We start from the raw sequence: 18,806 nt of genomic DNA, 5'->3' as shown, positions 1-18,806 counted from the left end.
ACTCTTTCAACTTTAATCTATATCAATACAAGTCAAAGGATTCCATACTAGCGATAATACTCATGTTTTGGTTACTTAGGCATCTTATCAACACTTGGTGAAAATAAAGCTTCATAGTCCTTACTAATGGTGTCTCTACACCCAATAACCTATTCTCTTGTTCCTAGATAAATTCTAAAGTCTCAAATGATTATAATCAACATTATTCTTTATCACCCATAAGGTAAACAACACCCTTAACCAATAATCAACAATCAACACCCAAAACCTATAATCGTTCATGCTTTTCTATCAAACTCATCAACTCATATCTCATGAACTAGGGTTTATAATCATTAATTCAATGATAGAATCAATTAGAGGGTGAAGATATTACCTTTTTGACGTTCAATCTTCTTGAATTTGTGTTCTAGGGTTCCGTCTCTCAACAATGATGCCCCAATCGAATATCTAATGATTTGGAGGGTTTACCCATGTTAATAAGATGTTGGGAAGTTGAAATTAACATAGAATCACCATTAGAACTTACCTTGGGTGGTAGAGGGACCCTTAAGGAGTTAGGTTTTGGAGAGCTTTCCTTTCTAGAGCATGTTTTTATGTTTTGTGGCTGTGGGGGACGAAATATGACTAAAAAAAATAACTTCCCAAGTCGGCCACCGCGTCCCAGTAGGCCTGACCGCGGTCCCGACCGCGGTAAATAGCTGGAGCACTGCCTCACGACCGCGGTCGCGGTCAAATGCTGCCGAACGCGGTGATTATGCACTGTTCTGTAAAATGGGCATAACATTTTGCACAGAGCTCCGTTTAGGCTCTACAATATATCGTTGGAAAGCTATTTCAAAGGCCTACAACTTTCATGATTTGAGTTTTCCCAAATTCATTACACATTCTCACTAAACCCTGATAGAAGATGAACCTTCTGCAAACTTAGTCGATTTTGTCGAATCTTATGCACCTCACTCTCCGTTTTGATTCCAAAATAACTATTTTTACCCATACTCATCCTACTAGGACTTCATATGTCTAAAATATCAAATTAATACCCTTTAAATATGTCCACACCTAGTCCGAATGTACGGGATGTTACAGTTATGTTGGACACCAAATGTGATCGGCTTCTTCAGCTGAGTCAAGCCGGACTTCCTATTGGGCTTCGTCTTGGCGTGTGTCAAAGTGGATGATAAACAATGGATGAATTTTCAGAAATCACAATTGTTTAGTAGCAATTAGCATTATATAGCTACCATATACTTCATTCGTTTCAATTTATGTGAGCCTATTTCCTTTTAATCCGTGCCAAAAAAGATGACCCATTTCCCTATTTGAAAACCATTTACCTTTATGCAATGATTTATAGCCACATAAAATATATTTGCCTCATTTTACACCACAAGTTCAAAAGTTTTCTATCTTTTCTTAAATTTCGTGCGCAGTCAAATGAGTTCACATAAATTGAACAGAGGGAGTACTAACTACTCTCTATAGCTACTATTTAGTTGTTACGTAATTGTATTCGCTGTAGTTGTGCTACTGTATTCTTGAATACAGTAGCGAAATTCGCCTAAAAAATAGGAGAGTCTAGTTGTTTAATAACTGAAAGAGGATCAATTAGCGTGTATCACTCCTAATTTAACTCAATAGCAAAGAAGAGAAGAAGTTGGCCGGAGATGACGTTTTTCGGCCAAGCAAAATACTGTATACATTGTATTAAAACTAAAAATGGAGACGAACAAAAATTCGGCCCTCAAATCTTCTCCAGCGAGGCTGTGGTCAGATATACTTCCTAAACCGGGGAAAAAGGAATTTGCTGCTTGCTTCAGCAAAATCTTCAAAAGGGAAAGACTCACTTTTGAATAAATTTTTTTTATATAAGCATAAGCAAAGAAAATTCTTTTCTTTATTTGTATGTTCAATTTATATTGTGGTTGTTTCGGTACTTCTGTCAGCCTTGCACCTCTATTGAGTAATGCCTGAGTCGCAGCATCAAGGTCTGAGCCAAATTGAGCAAGGGTTGTTCGTCTAAGAGGATGAGCCAATAGTGGATGATGAAGCCGACGATGATGACGCCGACGACTTTGGTGATTTGAGGGAGAAGAGAGAGGATTGATACGATTCTGCTGATTTGAGGGAGAAGAGAGAGGATTGAGAATCTTGCTGATAGAGAGAGAGAGTTATAACATAATTGGCGCATTTCATGCCTCAATGGTAGGTATAAAATAAATATCTATTTTGCTATAAAATAAAAAAATAGAAAAAATAACTATAAGTAATAATATTTTGAAATGGTTTTGATTTATAATAAATAGAGCGTAATAGTTGCTATATGAGGTAAAATTTCCTAAACGATACAATTGGCTTCTCGGACTTTTGATTTTGGTCTCTAAAGTGATAAACTCATCATCGATAAGAACATAAATAAATTATGCTTAAAAAACACACTTATGGCTTCATTTTTTATACTAACAATTAAGAACTTTTTGTTCCAAAACCAAATCACAAACTTATGATAAGATATGAATAGTTCTAGTAACAAATATAGTATGAACACCCTTTTACTTTGCAGAGATACAAAGTGTCATTTTAGGATTCTATTTCCTAGTATCATGAGCAAAATAAACTCATACTTTTATACTATTTTAACATCTTCTGGTGTACGACACCACTAGTTTTCTAAGGTAAACTTGCCTCTCTGTTTGGCTCCAAGATATATCAATACTAGTATATCTAAGAATGAAGTTTATCCGAGAAATTTTGATCTTAAGAGAATAAAAAATTAAAACTAGACACATTACCACATTGAAGAACAATGGAAACTTGTATATAAAGTACACTTATTCAAATGAATACTCGAACTAAATGCGTTATGAGGGAATCTCCGAGATATTTGTGAAAAAATTAGTTTCTCAAATCCTGTTTTTGTTCCGTACATGTAATGTTGCATTTTGACTTGCTATAACTTATGCCTCCAACATTTCCAATGTTGATTTGTACAAGGGTTTCTCATTCTCATCTAATGCATTTTCATATATACATTTTTAGAGCAAATTTAGCACGCACGAGCGGAACCAGATAAAAGAAAGTTCAGTTTGAGCAGTTAGGAAGTGCAATTGTCAATTATCAGCATGTGCAATCTTTTGCCCCTGCTTCCCTTGTCTTATATATTCCTTGGTTTTACACCAGATTTATTTTAGTTGGCGCCAGCTACATATGTATCACTTCCTAATTTATCCAATGGTCATTATCATGTGATGATGTTCATACCAATAACAATTAAGCAGTCAATAAAGCCAACATTTCTACATATATTAATTGTGGCAAAAAGATTTATATGAACAACTTTAAGGGGCTAATAAAAAGAATTTCAGAACTACATATACATAGGCTTAAAATGAATTGTTAACAGGTAATTGCAGTCTTGCATTGGTCGGTCAATAAACCAATTACGAGGGCATTGTTGCTAATTAAACAAAGAATGAAAAGGCAAGTAAAAAGGGAATTCCTCCTGAGACAAATTAAATTAAAGCTGATATTAGCTTCCTATGAAGTTGAAGCTTTCGGTTTCAATATTGGTAACGAATGGCAATCATACAAGAATCTTATTAAATTAGGAGTGTCTAACTCAACAGCAATATCACATTATGACAATCAAATACTCTGAGCTGTTTAAGCTGGATGGTTGAGATCTTCATAGTCTTTAATGTACCGCGCGCAAGAATTAAGTCAAAATTTTCTAGATTTTGTAGGCTGGAAATTTTTTCCTATAACCATTTTTTAGTCACAGCAGACTTGTTGTATGCCCAACTCAAACTCCAACATGTTAATGGTTGGGTAAAATTATTTAGAGACCAGAAGATGCTAAAATTATTCGTATGCCAGATACAAATCTAGATTTCTTTCCTTTTTTCACTGTATCAAATTAACCACCTTGGTATAAAATGAAAGGATTAAATAGTACTACTTAATTACAAGTTACTCTTAGTTTCTTTTCATGTTATAATGCCCTCTTTTTTCTTTGACATGTTATCTGCATTGGTAGAAATTTTGCATTTTCTATTTATTATCTATGCCATTGCAAAAGTACGAAATTTTAACATTTTTTTGCTTCTCATTTTATTTCATTTCATCGGTTTACATTCTTTTAGATTACATATGATGAAGCTGTTATAATGTCTTGATTTTTATAATCCCACTCCAATTGGTATTTGTTGTTATTTACTACTCCTATAATAAAGTGTTTTTACGCGCGTTTGTACCTTCATATTCAACTTTCAGCCATTTTTAATCAATATTTTTATTAGAGCCCGTTTGGCTTAGCTGATTTAGAGTAGCTGATAAGCATTAAGTGCTGAAAAATATTTTTAAGTGCTGAAGCTGATTTAAAAAATAAGCAGTTACGTGTTTGGATAAAAGTGCTGAAATTAATAATAAACAGCTAAAGAATTGGGTATACGAAGAGTTTTGTTTTAAAAAGAAGTATTTTAGGGATAAAATAGTAAATATTTTGGTCAAACCTAAAGTGCTTATAAGCTGAAATTTGATAAGTTGGGGGAGAACAACTTATGGCTTTTGGCTTATTTTTGGCTTATAAGCACTTAACTTATAAGCACTTTTGATTTTACCAAACGCGTAAATAAGTCAAAAAGTGCTTATAAGCCAATTTGACCAGCTTATAAGCTTAGCCAAACACTCTCTTAGTCTCCCCATTTCTACATTAGATGCTTTCACCTCATGTAGCTTGTTTATTCTTTTTCTCATTTGATAGCTTTACTTTTCAGGTTATTATACATCTACCCCAATTTTTCTTTTCCCATATTTTTTTTTTCGTTCTTTTTTTCCCTTTTTGAGAAATTTGCCTATTTCCTATCAATCATATTTTCATCTTTTTATCAAAAATAGTAATCGGATGGTAATAAATTTTTAACTAGATATTTCAAATTAACTCATGGTGGAGTCACTTTTCATAAGAACTTTGCCCTCAAAGGGTATTTTTCTGGTGCAAATTCGGATCCGATACCGGGTGAAAACCAAAAAACTAAAAGGCGTAATGGTTTCCTGGCCACTTAAACTTGCATGGCTTTTGAAATCGATACACAAAGTTTCGTCTTTCCCATTTAAACACTCAAACTTGTGAAACCTATAACTAATAAACACATTTGACCGTTGACCCATCCCATGTGGCTTCAGTTGGTCCTAGTCAGCCTGCTGCATGAGTCTCACGACGTTTAGAAGTGTGAGAGCCCCCTTCCCAACGCCCAACGGTAAAAAATGGGGCCTATTTAAGTGGATTTTTATTCCTTCAATGTAAAACATATTATCCCTCTATTATATAGCATTTGAAGCTTCATTCCTTCATATTTCTTATAATTTGAAGCTTTCTTTAATTTTTTTTCTTTTTCCAGACTGTGATAATGAATCAAAGTCCTGTATTTTGTCATTGTGGAGTCGAAGCTCATATTTGCATCACTTGGAAGCCAACAAATCCAGGAAGAAGGTTTTATGGGTGCTCAAACTATGGTCGAGCCAATTCTTGTAATTTTTTTAGGTGGTTTGACCCACCTCTTCGAGATCACTATAAACAGGTGATTTCAGTGCTGTTATCAAGAATTAGAGAGAGAGAGAGAGATCGACTACAGCGTAGGAAGAGGGTGAAGATCATTGTAACTTTAGTTGTTGTAGTAGCACTAATAATTGTAATTTTCTTCTTAGTCTAGTTAGCACTAATCAGTGTCTTCATAGCCCTATGTACAATGATAATGACAGAATGAATGATGTATTTTTTGTGGAATGAAAATCAATTTTGACATAAACAAGCACACATATATAAAAAACCAAGTTCGATCAGCCTTCTTGGTTGACAAAATTAGCACTGAACTAATGCCTAGTAGCAGAAATAGTTTAAACATTGTTCCAAAAGAAAAGTCATAGTTAAATAGACTTAAGTTAACCTACAAATTAAGTTCTGCAACTAACAGACTTAAGTTATCACAAAAACAAACATTCAGTCATCTTCAAGGTTGAGATTGGTTGATGTTTTGCTGAGATTGACTCAAGTTTGGACATGGAGACTGGCTTGACTGAGATGAAGAATGGACTTGATGTTGGCTAAGGCTTGCTTGAGTTTGTCTTCTCCTCAGCTGTTGTTGAAGTTGCCTTTGTGATATATCATTTCTTCCTTGCCACCTTAGTCCAGGTGCACTGTATCCAAGATCGATATTGGTCTGCCCAGTATCCACTACTTTTGTATGAGCAGGTACCCTATCTCTTGATCCACACTGCATAGGAAGCCAAATTAGCACCCAAACTACTAATATATAAATAAAAATTCAAATCCTCAATAATCTTACCCTTTCTATCACTGTTCCTGTATCATAAACAATATACCAAATCCAGTAGTTCTTGGTCTTCCTCGAAGTCCACTACCTTTTGGACTTCCTCTAACACTAGCTATAATATCCTCAGAAGTTCTTGATCTCATACTTCCAGTATCCTGATGTACGATAAAATACTATCTAAAGATCATGGTCCTAATACAGATTAACTAAAGTAAAAAAATGAATACTTATAGATGCACTTGCAACAACTGATGGTTGAGTATTTCTGGTCCTGGCAGTTCCAGAATCACTTGTAGGACCTGAGTGTTGAGTTATTGTTTGAGCAGCCTGTGATGGTTGAGTAGCACCAGCATTACTGGTTCCTGCTGTTCCAGATCCTTGTCCTTTCTGAAATTTCCAAAATACAAAATGAGATATAGAAACAACCAAAGTACAAGACACAATCAGAAACAAATTGAATACATTACCAGGATAGGACACCTCTTCTTGTTATGGCTTACTGTCTTACAATTAGAGCATGTCATTGGTGTCCCTTTCCTTGATCTTACCAAACTTCTTTTTAGGTTCATCTTGAGCTCTTTTTCTATGTTTCTTAGGTCTACCAGGCATCTTGGTAATTACAGGAGGCTCAACAGTTGGATACTGTGTTGATGGCCACATCTCCATGTTGGTTACTGGCTGTATGTAACAACTAAAAGCCTTCAGGTATATTTCTTTCTTGTACCAGTGGGTTACATAATCAGCAGGCTCAAATCTTTTAAAAAATATTACATATATTGCATGGGAGCATGGTATTCCTTTGAGCTGCCATGATCTACATGTGCATGTATTGTTGGAGAAGTCAACAATATGTTTGTAAACCCCACGTTGTATCTCATACCCAGTGTCCCCATTCCATTTAAATTCATGCTTAACAGCATATTGAGATTGTTCCTCTATGTACCCCATTGCCATAGGACATACATCAGAAATCCACCTTGTTGCAAATTCTCTCATGGTAGTCATCCTCTCCATCACCTTCACTCTAATCTCTTTTAACATGGTTATGATAGACTTCTGCCTAGCAGACAAGATCCAACTGTTAAAGGCCTCACACATGTTGTTCTCCACAGAATCACATTTACTCTAATCTTTGAAGAATGCTCTACACCAACATTGTTTTGGGTATCTCAGCAAATCCTCAATGATCTTACTATCACCTAATTCTGCCAGCTCATCTATCTTAGCCTTCAAATATGCTTCAAATGAAGCCCTTGCACAGGCCCAGAACTTCTTCCTTCTTTCCTCTCTTTTCACTTTTGTTTCCAGTTGCTCCATATGTGTCTTGCACACATTCTGTGCTCAGCATTTGGCAACAACTCAAAAACAGATGCAACAAGTCCCTTAAGCAACAAGAAAAATAATTAGAATATCCTAAACATATATGAAGTAGACAAGTAATTAAAGGAAGAGCAGGGGTGAAGTAAATACCTTCTGCATATCAGAAATGATGGTCAGCCCCTCACCTTGGGATTCTGTGAGCTGCAGATCATGCATCAGGCACCTAAAAAACCATGAACTTGTGTGTTTTGTCTCCTTTTCAACCACTGCCCGGGCAACAGGGTACATTTGGTTGTTACCATCTTTACCAATGCATGATAGTAGCTCACCCTTACAGACACCCTTCAGAAAAGCTCCATCAAAGCCAATAACATTTCTACATCCTTCCAACCAACCAACTTTGTAAGTATGTAGACAAATATAGATACCCACAAACACCTCTTTACCAGGTATTGTCTCCTTAGAGGTCTTCACAACAACAGTGCTGCCAGGATTTGTAGACCTCAACAAGTCAGCATAATCATATATTCTAGCAAACTCCTGCTTGTAATCACCAAGATACTGACCCGTGACCTGATGTTTAGCCCTGGCACATATGGATTTTTCCACATACACACCATACTTTATCCTAATCAAATCCTGAAACTTCCTAAGCTTTATGTCAGTTTGGTTGATAATCTTGTTCTTGAAATGTTTAGCTACCCATGTTGTATTAGCCATCTTGTTTCTGGTTGCTCTAAAATACTTATGAACAGTATAGTAGCGCTGACAATGAAATTCCCCGTGTGTCCCTCCAAACTTCCCAAAATATACCATCTACATCTTGTTGAGTTCACACATTTTTCCCTAACCTTATGTTGCTCATTAGGCATCAACTTAATTTGAACTCTTCTTTGTATAGCATAATCTTGCAAAGCAGATCTGAACTGTTTCATATTTTCAAACACCATTTCCAACTGGAAACAAATTTTCTTACAAGAAGGATCAAAGTATACTCTGCTGCTGTATCTTCTTGGTTGAGGGTTATGCACCCCATCTTCTATAACTACTTCATCATCTTTATACATTTCTTCAAAACCAAGGTCTATACCTATAGGTCCAATAGGTATCTCATCAGTATTAACTTCACTAGATCATAATTTACTACTCTTTGCATGCACTTTAGCCTGTCTAACAGCAATAACTTCAGGTTCTAGGTCACTTGTGTCTCTAATAATATCCTCATCAGAACCATATAATGACTCATCTGTATCATCATCATCATCTTCAGAAATAGCCTCATAATCTTTATCCTCACTCTTAGTACTTAGCTCATCACCCTCAGCATCACCCTCAGAATCAGTTGCTAAATGAAAGTTATAGAACTCACCTTCATCTTCACTAGATTCTTCTGTTTCAGAATCACTTTCAGCATCCCTCTCTTTACCCTTCCCATGAGTGTTATCACCCCTATTTATATCATTGTTAGGTGAGTGTGTTGCCCTAGTATTAACATCACTTGTTTGCCCATGTGGCATTTTATTAAAGCCAAAAGGTTGAACATTAGTGGGGTGCACATTTAAACCACCACTACTTAACATTTCATCTAGGTCCAAATCAAGACATGGTGTATTAATTGTGTGACATATATACACATCAATAAAATCCCCATCCTTAAGGTCTTCACAGAAAACTAACACATCAGTATCATATTTCAGAAATCTAAATTCTCCTTTTTGATTAATTTTACATGCATATTTATCTACTGTTAAGTACCCATTGTCCTTAGCCCAATCATGAAAATGAATTATATGTAATTCATCAATGTTAGCTTGAAGAACAACTGGCCAAGTTTGCCCATTTACATACCTCATAAATGGGTCAGCCACTAACCACCCTAGATGATGAAACTGTAATTTCACATAGACAGCCATTGAAACCTATAAAAAAGGGGGGGGGGGGGGACACAAGTCAGATACACTTTAACCCTAAAAAGTCATAAACTTTAACAAAGTGGGAGACAAGAATATTTTGATATTCAAAAAAGTCCTAATTTTTTGACCCTAAATGCCATATCACTCATGAAAAAGACAAACCCCTACAATAAAGTGAATATACGATTGTTTTCCCCAAAATCCTAATATAAAATCCCATAATTTGTGCATGCAGACAAAAACCCTAATTTTTTAACCCTAAATGCCAGATCAGTCATGAAAAAGACAAAACCCCTAAAATAGAGTGAATATTCGAGTGTTTCCCCAAATATAAAATCCCTAATATAAAATCCCAAAATAACAGATGAAAAATTGTGCATGTAGACAAAAATAGATTTCACTATCAAACATTACCCATATTATTTCACACAAAATTAGAAGACAAAACAGAAAACGACATCAAAAGAAACAAACTAACCTTCAGAGCCTATAACGTGACTGAAATCGAAAGCTTAGACCAAACGAAGCTCGATCAGCTTTTGATTAAAAGAGGGGGGGACCCCAATCAGTTGGTTTTGGAGTGATTACGATAATTCTGAAAGGGGATGACTAATTTTCAAGCCATTGCTTTAACCTAGGTTTAAGAGGTGAGGGTTGGTTAGAGAGAGGAAAAGAGACGAAAAGTGGGGAGGGTTTGTCGGTGTACTGATTAAAAGAGGGGGACCCCAATCGGTTGGGGTTTAATTTCGCGCCCTTGACGTGTACCAGTCTCATTGGTCATTTGCTGACTGGATGGACACGTTAGCGAATGTGTAATACACACGCATAGGGTCAACGCTAAAATGTGTTTATTAGTTATAGGTTTCACGAGTTTGAGTGTTTAAATGCGAAAGACGAAAGTTTGTGTATCGGCTCTCAAAAGCCCTACAAATTTAAGTGGTCAGGAAGCCATTTCGCTAAAATAAAATAATAATAATAATTAAAAAAAAGAAGAAGAGAAAATTACCTCTTTATTCCATTCTCTTTCTTTTTGGCCCTTAGTTGCGTTTTTCTCCATTAGATTCTGCGCCTCTCTTGACTTTGCCTCTTGTTGTATTCCATCATCCATTGTACACTATTTTTCCTCCATCCAATCGATCTCCTTACAAACCCTAAAAACCATTTTGCAATTAATCAGCTATGACGCTTGGCTCAGGAGGATCTAGTGTCGTGGGTGAGACATTTTTCCAATTATGCCCTTAATTTTTGCCTCAAATCTGATCATGGGTTGTTCTTTTTTCTCTCTTTATTGCATGTTTTATGTTTATATCTTATGGATATGTACTTATCAATTAATTATTTTCTGGTCTTTTATCTCTGTTCTCTTAAAAATTACAACTTTGCAATCTTCTTTTAATTTTTTATCATGTGAGTTTTTTTTTTTGGCTGAACCCATTTATTGTAGTGAGGTATTAAGATGAAATTTGTCATCAATTGACCTTTATTTCATGTGAGGTATTAGTAAAAGTTAGTCTAAATCCTGTAGGGATAACTCTATTTTGGTGTGTTGGTACATCTTTTTAGTAGTGGAGTGGATATTATAGTTTAGTAAGTATTGTTCAGTAAAATCATCGCCGATTTGTTAAAAAGAGTGCTTATTACAGAAAAATTCCAGTTGGAGTTCGGATTTCCAGATCTTAAAATGTTCAAATTTAGATGAGTATTTGGACAATGCTTGGGGCTGAGAGCACGTTTGGCTTAGCTGATAAACACTTTCGATGTCTGCCAAATGCTTAAATAAGCTAAAAAGAGCTTATAAGCTGACCCAAATACCATCTTATTTATGTGACTGTTAATTTGTCTTACCTAATGACAGTGTTAAAATCTCATCGTAATTAAATGAAAATGAGTTTATACGTGTTCTTCATATCCGAGTATATGAATGTCCCTGTGCTTATCAGCTTATATCATAAACGCATTTTGTCAATGTTTGATCGGTATTAATTGTCAGGCATCTTTTGTTTCCTCCTCCTTTGTAGAAGCATTTAAATTCCCCCTCCCCCGCTATGAGGGAGGGTGAGGATTTTGGACATGGTCTGAGCCAAAGTTAACACACATACAAGATTGAGCCAAAGTTACTGGGTTCGGATAAACCTTAACATATGCTATGCATCATCATAATTTGTTAATTCACAAGCATAGAGGAGGAGAATTTGGGCACGGGGGCACATTTATATCTATATATACAGTGTGCATGCTACATTAAATGGCATATCGAAGTTGCAATGTACTTTTTCTTGTTAAGTCTAAGACCCTAAGGGGCCTCCTAGTTATCGGGATAAGGATATTAATTCTGGTTTAAAATTTGGGATTATAGTTATCTCAGTTTGGTTGTGAGCATTTATTTTTGGTTATTAGTTAGATTTTTATTACCAAAATTGGAGTTATGTACGATACACAGACACTGAATGTTGGACTTCAAGTCCCAACCTTCAGTCTGAGCTTAGAAACTAAAACAGCAAAAAGATCATCTCAATAACAAAACTAATTAGGCTGGGTAGTAGTTTAAGCTCTCCAGCCACTTTGTATAGTGGATTTCCTGAACTATCTGTCTAGCCAGTACCTCAATACTCTGTTTCTTGCTCTGAAACACTCTATTATTTAATACTAGTATAGATTCTAATAATCCTTTCTTATCATCCAAAACAACGAAAAGGGAGCTGCCTACCATATCTAAGATGTTAGATAAAACTTTGTGGTTGTTCTTGGCATGATGGCAGAGTTGCTCCTTTGGTAAACAAGGTCAAGGTTCAAGGTCTGTAAAAAACCTCTTTCCAGAAATGCAAAGAGAAGGCTATGTACAGTATACAGCCACCTTCTCCTTACCTCTACTCAAGCCGTGAGCATTTGAGGCAAAGGGTAAGTCCTTTTATTAAATGAAGAACCCTCATTCAAGCCACTCGCCATATATTCAAAATGTCTACTTTTTCCACTGAAATGAGAGTTGGTGATGGAGCCTAACATTCATTTGCATTTGAAGTGGTACTTTTCTATGAGCTTATTAGGTCATTGGAACTGCTACTGTGATTTGACATACGGTAACTCCTTCAACTATTTGGATCTGGAAATGATAGGAACAGCAGTAATGGTCAATGATCCTAGCACTCACCTTTTGTACTGTCATTAGCCTGTACATCTACTTGGGAGTTGGAAGCATCTGCAATGTTATGGATTCTTGGTTTACTTTTGTAAATCCTTCACTTACCAAAATTTTTAATTCCTTGCAGTCCCTCGGAATTTCAGATTACTTGAGGAACTTGAACGCGGTGAAAAGGGTATTGGAGATGGGACCGTGAGCTATGGGATGGATGATGGAGATGATATCTATATGCGTTCCTGGACTGGCACCATTATCGGTCCTCACAATGTTAGCATTCTTTTCTCTTTCCTAGTTCCGACCATCTCTAAGTTTGGTTTTAACTTTTAACATGGCTTTGTATGTGAGAGTTAATAAGTAAAATAAAATTCTTACTCTATCTTCTATTGTGTTTACTATCACATTACCTTTTTTTCATCATTTTGGTGTATTTTTTTCATGTTTCCAGTCCGTTCATGAAGGTCGCATTTATCAGTTGAAGTTATTCTGCGACAAAGATTATCCAGAGAAGCCACCAAGTGTCCGATTCCATTCTCGAGTTAATATGACGTGTGTCAACCATGAGACAGGAGTGGTGAGCAAATCTAGTATTAATATATTGCTTTGATGCATCACTGTTTTTATCAAGAAAATTTGTGTAACACTGTGTTATCATAATTAAACCTGGAAATGATAATCTGATTTTGCCTTTCCATGGTGGAATTTAGTACTTGCATAGTTATTCATTCTTATGACATTCCATGTAAAAGGGAATCATTGAGGGTAGGAGGCAATTTTTAATGTATCGTGCTCTGGATAAAGATCTTTCTCTATGCAGAGCAGAGATGCTGTGATGCAGAAAAAATTGATCATGAAAAAATTTAGGAAAACTGCAGTTACATTTTTTCCTTTGTAGATTTACTTTTGATGTCCTTGAGTATGTAGACTCCAACTTTACGATCTCCATGTTTTTAGCTGTTCATTCGTAATTGCCTTTAGATGTGGCTGTTATTTACGAAGACTCGAAATTGATTCTTGTTATATTTTCCCAAAAATTAATACCTTGGCTCAGTCATCCTTCTCAATGCATGATTAGCGGCTAACGCGATATTATATTCAAATGATCTTTTCCAGTTTAGACTTTAGAGCTTTCGATCTGGATAACATTCTGGACTTTTGTTCTCTGTGCTAAATGGGGTTTATTTCCACACTTGCATATTGTGTGAATAACATCACAAACATTTCCTACGTGATGCATTGTATACCAACCTAATTTACATTCTTTTGTTCATGTTTGTATTTTCTCCCCTTGACTTATTGCCTAATAAAACTGATGAACCAGTTGACGAGAAGCCACAACACTTGTCTTCTTGATACAGGTGGAACCAAAAAAGTTTGCTTTACTTGCAAATTGGCAGCGAGAGTACACCATGGAAGACATACTGGTTCAGCTGAAAAAGGAAATGGCTGCTCCTCACAATCGCAAGCTAGTTCAGCCCCCCGAAGGCACCTATTTCTAGCACAAGGACAATATATAGGTCCGGTCTACTATGTGCAAAATTGTGTTGCCGTGTCATGACATTGGAAGTTAAAATTTACAGGGGAGTGCCTTTAATGGCTTCTCTTACCTCCAATGGCATCTTGATCACTTCTGCTTTCATCCTTTATGAACTTTGTCACCGTGTGCTGTTTGATTAATGGGATTTAACGTGTGTCAAATATTAAACTAGTAATAGGGTCTTGTGCTGTCTAAATGATTTCTTTGCCTTTTTGTTTCTCCGCCCTTTTTGCTTGGCATTTATAAACAAGTATAATAGTTTATGTTCTTAATGTTGTCTTATCCCCCCTTATTCTTTCTTGCATATGTACTATTTCGTATGCATGGCTACAGCGATAAGCGCGACTGGTCCTTAGCCAGATTATCATTGGATCCCCTTTGATTGCGGAAAGTGGAAGTATCAATCGCATTAGATGAGCTCTTACGTTTTTCACTGCTGATTAATATATGTTGTATTGAGTTTTTTGAGGCTCTTCTCATCCCGAAAATATATACAATCTGCTAATTTGAAAAGAGACACTGTGACGACCCAAAGGTTCATCACCTATTTTCTTAATCATTCTGTGCTTCCGAGGCCTTGAAAACCTCATTTAGGGTCGCCTCGATTTGCGTGCACAGTCCGAGTGCATAGCCGCCGGCTAAATATGAAATTCTGTGAAAAATGCTAAGTTTTCATATTAAAATGAATAAATTTAACTTCGGTCAAAATATTTGGTAAACGGGTCCGGACCCGTGATTTGACGGTCCCGGGGGTCCGTAGGAAAATATGGGACTTGGGCGTATGCCCGGAACCGAATTCCGAGGTCCCAAGCCCGAGAAATGAATTTTTGAGTAAAATTATTTTTTCTGTAATTGCTAAGGAAAAATTGAAATGATATTTGATTAGAACGTGTTAGTATCGGGCCCGTATTTTGGTTCCGGCGCTCGGTACAGGTCTTATATATGATGTAAGATGTTTCTGTAAAGTTTGGTTAAAATCGGACGTCGGTTGAAGTGTTTCGGACTTGAAATCCTAAATGTGGAACTTGATGAAGTTATGGAAAAATGCTTTGAATTTGAGGTTTAATTTGTTGATAATGATGTTATTTAGGCGATTTGATCGCTCGGATAAGTTCATATGATGTTGTTGAGTTAGTTCATGTGTTTGGTTAGGAGCCCCGAGGGCTCGGGTGTGATTCGAATGTGTTTCGGGATGGTTCTAACCTTAGAGAATGTTGCAGAAATGACTGCTGTTGGCTGTCCAGTGATTTCCTCTATGCGATCGCATAAGAGGGGCCGCGATCGCATAGAGCAAACTTCAGGGGTTCACAAATCCTTCTATGCGATCGCATTCTCCTCTCCGCGATCGCGATGTATAAAGCCAGCTTTCATTATTTTCCTTCTATGCGATCGCGTGTTATTGTCCGCGATCGCAGTGCTCAGAAACTCTACTGTATGCGATCGCAACCTTATGTACGCGATCGCAGTGCACAGTAGGCCTTACCCTATGCGATCGCAATCTCCTTCCCGTGATCGCGATGAACAAATTCGGCCAGTTATTTTAATTCTTCAAAACAGAATGCAAACGGGATTTTCATGACACTTCTCAAACTCTTTCTTCTCCAGAGTTCTAGGGCGACCATTGAAGCATCCTTTCATCATTAACTCTTGGGTTAGTAATTTTTAACTCGTTTTCTTCATTTTCCATCAACATCTATTGAATTCCTAGGCCTAAAACATGTAATTTAGGGTAGAATTTGGGGATTTGGGTAGAATTAGGGCTTTTTGATTTTTCTTGATTTAGACCTCGTTTTGAGGTCGAATTTGAAAACAAATTATATATTCGGGCTCGTGGGTGAATGGGGGATTTGATTTTGGTCCGAACCTCGTGTTTTGATCAAGCGAGCCCGGGGTCAATTTTTGAGTCTTTGGGAAAAATGATGGAAAAACTATAATTAGGCATTGGGTTCGTATTGTTTAGCATTTATTGATGTATTGAAGTCATTATTGTATAGATTTGATTGATTTGGAGCCGGGTTCGAGAGGGAAAGCGGTGATTGTTGATTGATTTGGCCGTGGAAGTTTGAGGTAAGTGTTTGGTCTAACCTTAGCTTGAGGGATTAGGAGTTGCGTCCTATTTGCTAATTGTTTCTTGTTGAGTACGATGTATAGGCATGGTGACGAGTATCTATACGTCGGAGTCGAGCATGACCGTGAGTCTTATATTGTGATTTCCATGATTTCGTTGTATTATTCATGCCTTGGTGAAAATTTTTATTTGTTGTGTAAAGTTGTGAAAAGAATTGTGACTTATGAACGTTGAGGAGCGTTGGCTCCAGTTGTATAACGAATTGTTAAAGTATATGTGATAATTGAACCTCTAGAGCAGTGGCTCGAGTGATGAAGTGAATTGTGAAGTAAAAGTGAGAAAGAGAAGAGATCATTATGTTGCCCTTTGCCGGACTATTGTGAGTTGTGGTTCCCTTGTATTGTGTTCTTAGTTGATACTACGGATACTTAGGTTGATGATTCTTTGTGTTAGTTAAGGATTATGGTTATAGCCGAGGTAGTTAGGTGTTGTAACAAGTTTTTGTTAGGACTGAGGTAGATAGGTGTTGTGACAAGTTTGGTTATAGCTATTTCTTTTTCTCTTGCCGGGATAGTGTAGACCTTTTGATCCCTTGTCGGGACTCTTGTTATATTTGTAAATATTATATATGGATCGGGTTGCACGCCGCAACAATATTATATATGGATCGGGTTGCACGCCGCAACAATATTACATATGGATCGGGTTGCACGCCGCAACAATATAATGAAATGGGAGCGGGTGGTACGCCTACCACGAGATATAATTAAATGGGAGCAGTTGGTACGCCTACCACGAGATATAATGAAATGGGAGCGGGTGGTACGCCTACCACAAGATATAATGAAATGGGAGCGGGTGGTACGCCTACCACGAGATATAATAAAATGGTAGCGGGTGGTACGCCTACCACGAGGTATAATGAGATGAGAGCGGGTGGCACGCCTGCCACGAGATACATGAAATGGGATCGGGTTGCACGCGTGCAACGAGATATGTATTGACAGTGAAACCTGCTTTTATTTCCCTTATCCGTGTTAGAGTTAAATTATTGATGTTCTTTATTATTCTCTTGATATTCTGTTTTTACCCGTTATCCCCCGAAGCATGTTTCCCCCATCCTTACTTGCTTATACCTGCTTTACTTTCCGCTGTATTTTATATAACTGCTCAGGTTTATTTGATAGTCTGGTCCTAGCCTCGTCACTACTTCGCCGAGGTTAGGCTAGGCACTTACGAGCACATGGGGTCGGTTGTGCTGATACTACACTCTGTGCTCTTTTGCACGGATCCAGGTTTCGGACAACATCAGTAGTTGGAGGGCTTCCTTCAGTCCACCCAGAGACCCAAGGTAGACGTGCAGGCGTTCGCGGGCCCCCGCGTCTCCCTCTATCTTTATTCCCTGTTTCATTTCTCTTTTGGTTCAGAAACAACCTATTGTATTTTCCTTCGGACTTTGTTTGTAGTGACTCTTAGACAGTCTGTGACACTGTGACAACAGGTTTTGGGTATTGAGGTTTTGAAAGTTGTATTGGACGTAGTATTGAGTTATAAACATTGTTGACTTCCGCTTATTTATTAAATCGCTGTTATTGCATTATCGCCTGATAATTTTAAATGAAAGTAAAATGAAAGTGTATTAGGTAGTCAAGGCCTGGCTTGCCTAGCTCCCACTAGTAGGCGCCATCACGACTTCCAAGAGTAGAAAATCCGGGTCGTGACAAACACCCAATTTAGAAAATCTCAGGTTTCTAAATCATCACCACAAGTACCTGAAAATGGCTGTTAGCGACGTAAAAAATGTTCCCAAGGATTTGATTCTGGTCCCTAAAGGTCAATAATGACTAGAAAGATTTAGTCGCTGCCCGTCGTTATAGGCCCCATTTCTGAAGATCAATGAACGAGGTTGTAGTTGCTGATCTTTTAAAAACGTTTGCTGCCAGTAAAATTATGCTGTTTAAAACACTTTTAGGATCATATTTATGATCCCTAAACATAAATCAATTGGTGCTTACAAATATTGGTTCGAGTACGCAAACATGTTTCTATCCACTATTTCACTTAGCCATGGGGAAAATTGGTGTCACTAAAAGGAGGGGTGGGTAGGGGGCTAGGATGTGGTAAGATTATTGTGTGACATTTTATGTTTTTTTCTTTTACATAGGCAGGGTCTCACCGTGCACAATTTATCTTTTGTACATCATAGAGGTTCCATGATATACTGTGGGAGGTCTAGATATGTAAATGAGTCGCTCAGATATATTGCTTTGTATATTACGAGGCCATGAGCTATTATTTAATTTAGAGATTTTTACATTCCTATACACTATATTTACCCTCCCTACTCAAGTTTTACTATAATGACATATTATATACCCAATTATCATTTATGTACATTTTAAGGGAATTAATGATAATAATTAGTGTTCTAAAATCACTCTAACGTATCTTCCATTCTCCCCACGTTTCTCTCTCCACATCCCTCCCCCCCCCCCCCCCC

At 37.0% G+C, this 18,806-nt stretch overlaps 1 protein-coding gene across 1 annotated transcript; it reads left to right on the top strand.

The window, feature by feature from the left end:
- On the top strand, positions 10,592 to 14,520 carry LOC109229498 (ubiquitin-conjugating enzyme E2 variant 1D). Its single transcript, XM_019394958.1, has 4 exons — positions 10,592 to 10,778; positions 12,832 to 12,971; positions 13,150 to 13,275; positions 14,060 to 14,520. The coding sequence occupies exons 1-4, from the start codon at positions 10,745 to 10,747 to the stop codon at positions 14,198 to 14,200; spliced, it is 441 nt and encodes a 146-aa protein (XP_019250503.1). The 5' UTR covers positions 10,592 to 10,744; the 3' UTR covers positions 14,201 to 14,520.

Source organism: Nicotiana attenuata, chromosome 7 (genome assembly GCF_001879085.1).
Source record: "Nicotiana attenuata strain UT chromosome 7, NIATTr2, whole genome shotgun sequence".
Taxonomy (NCBI): Eukaryota; Viridiplantae; Streptophyta; class Magnoliopsida; order Solanales; family Solanaceae; genus Nicotiana; species Nicotiana attenuata.
Note: the sequence above shows the minus strand (reverse complement) of the source record. Positions and strands in the feature narration are given on the sequence as shown.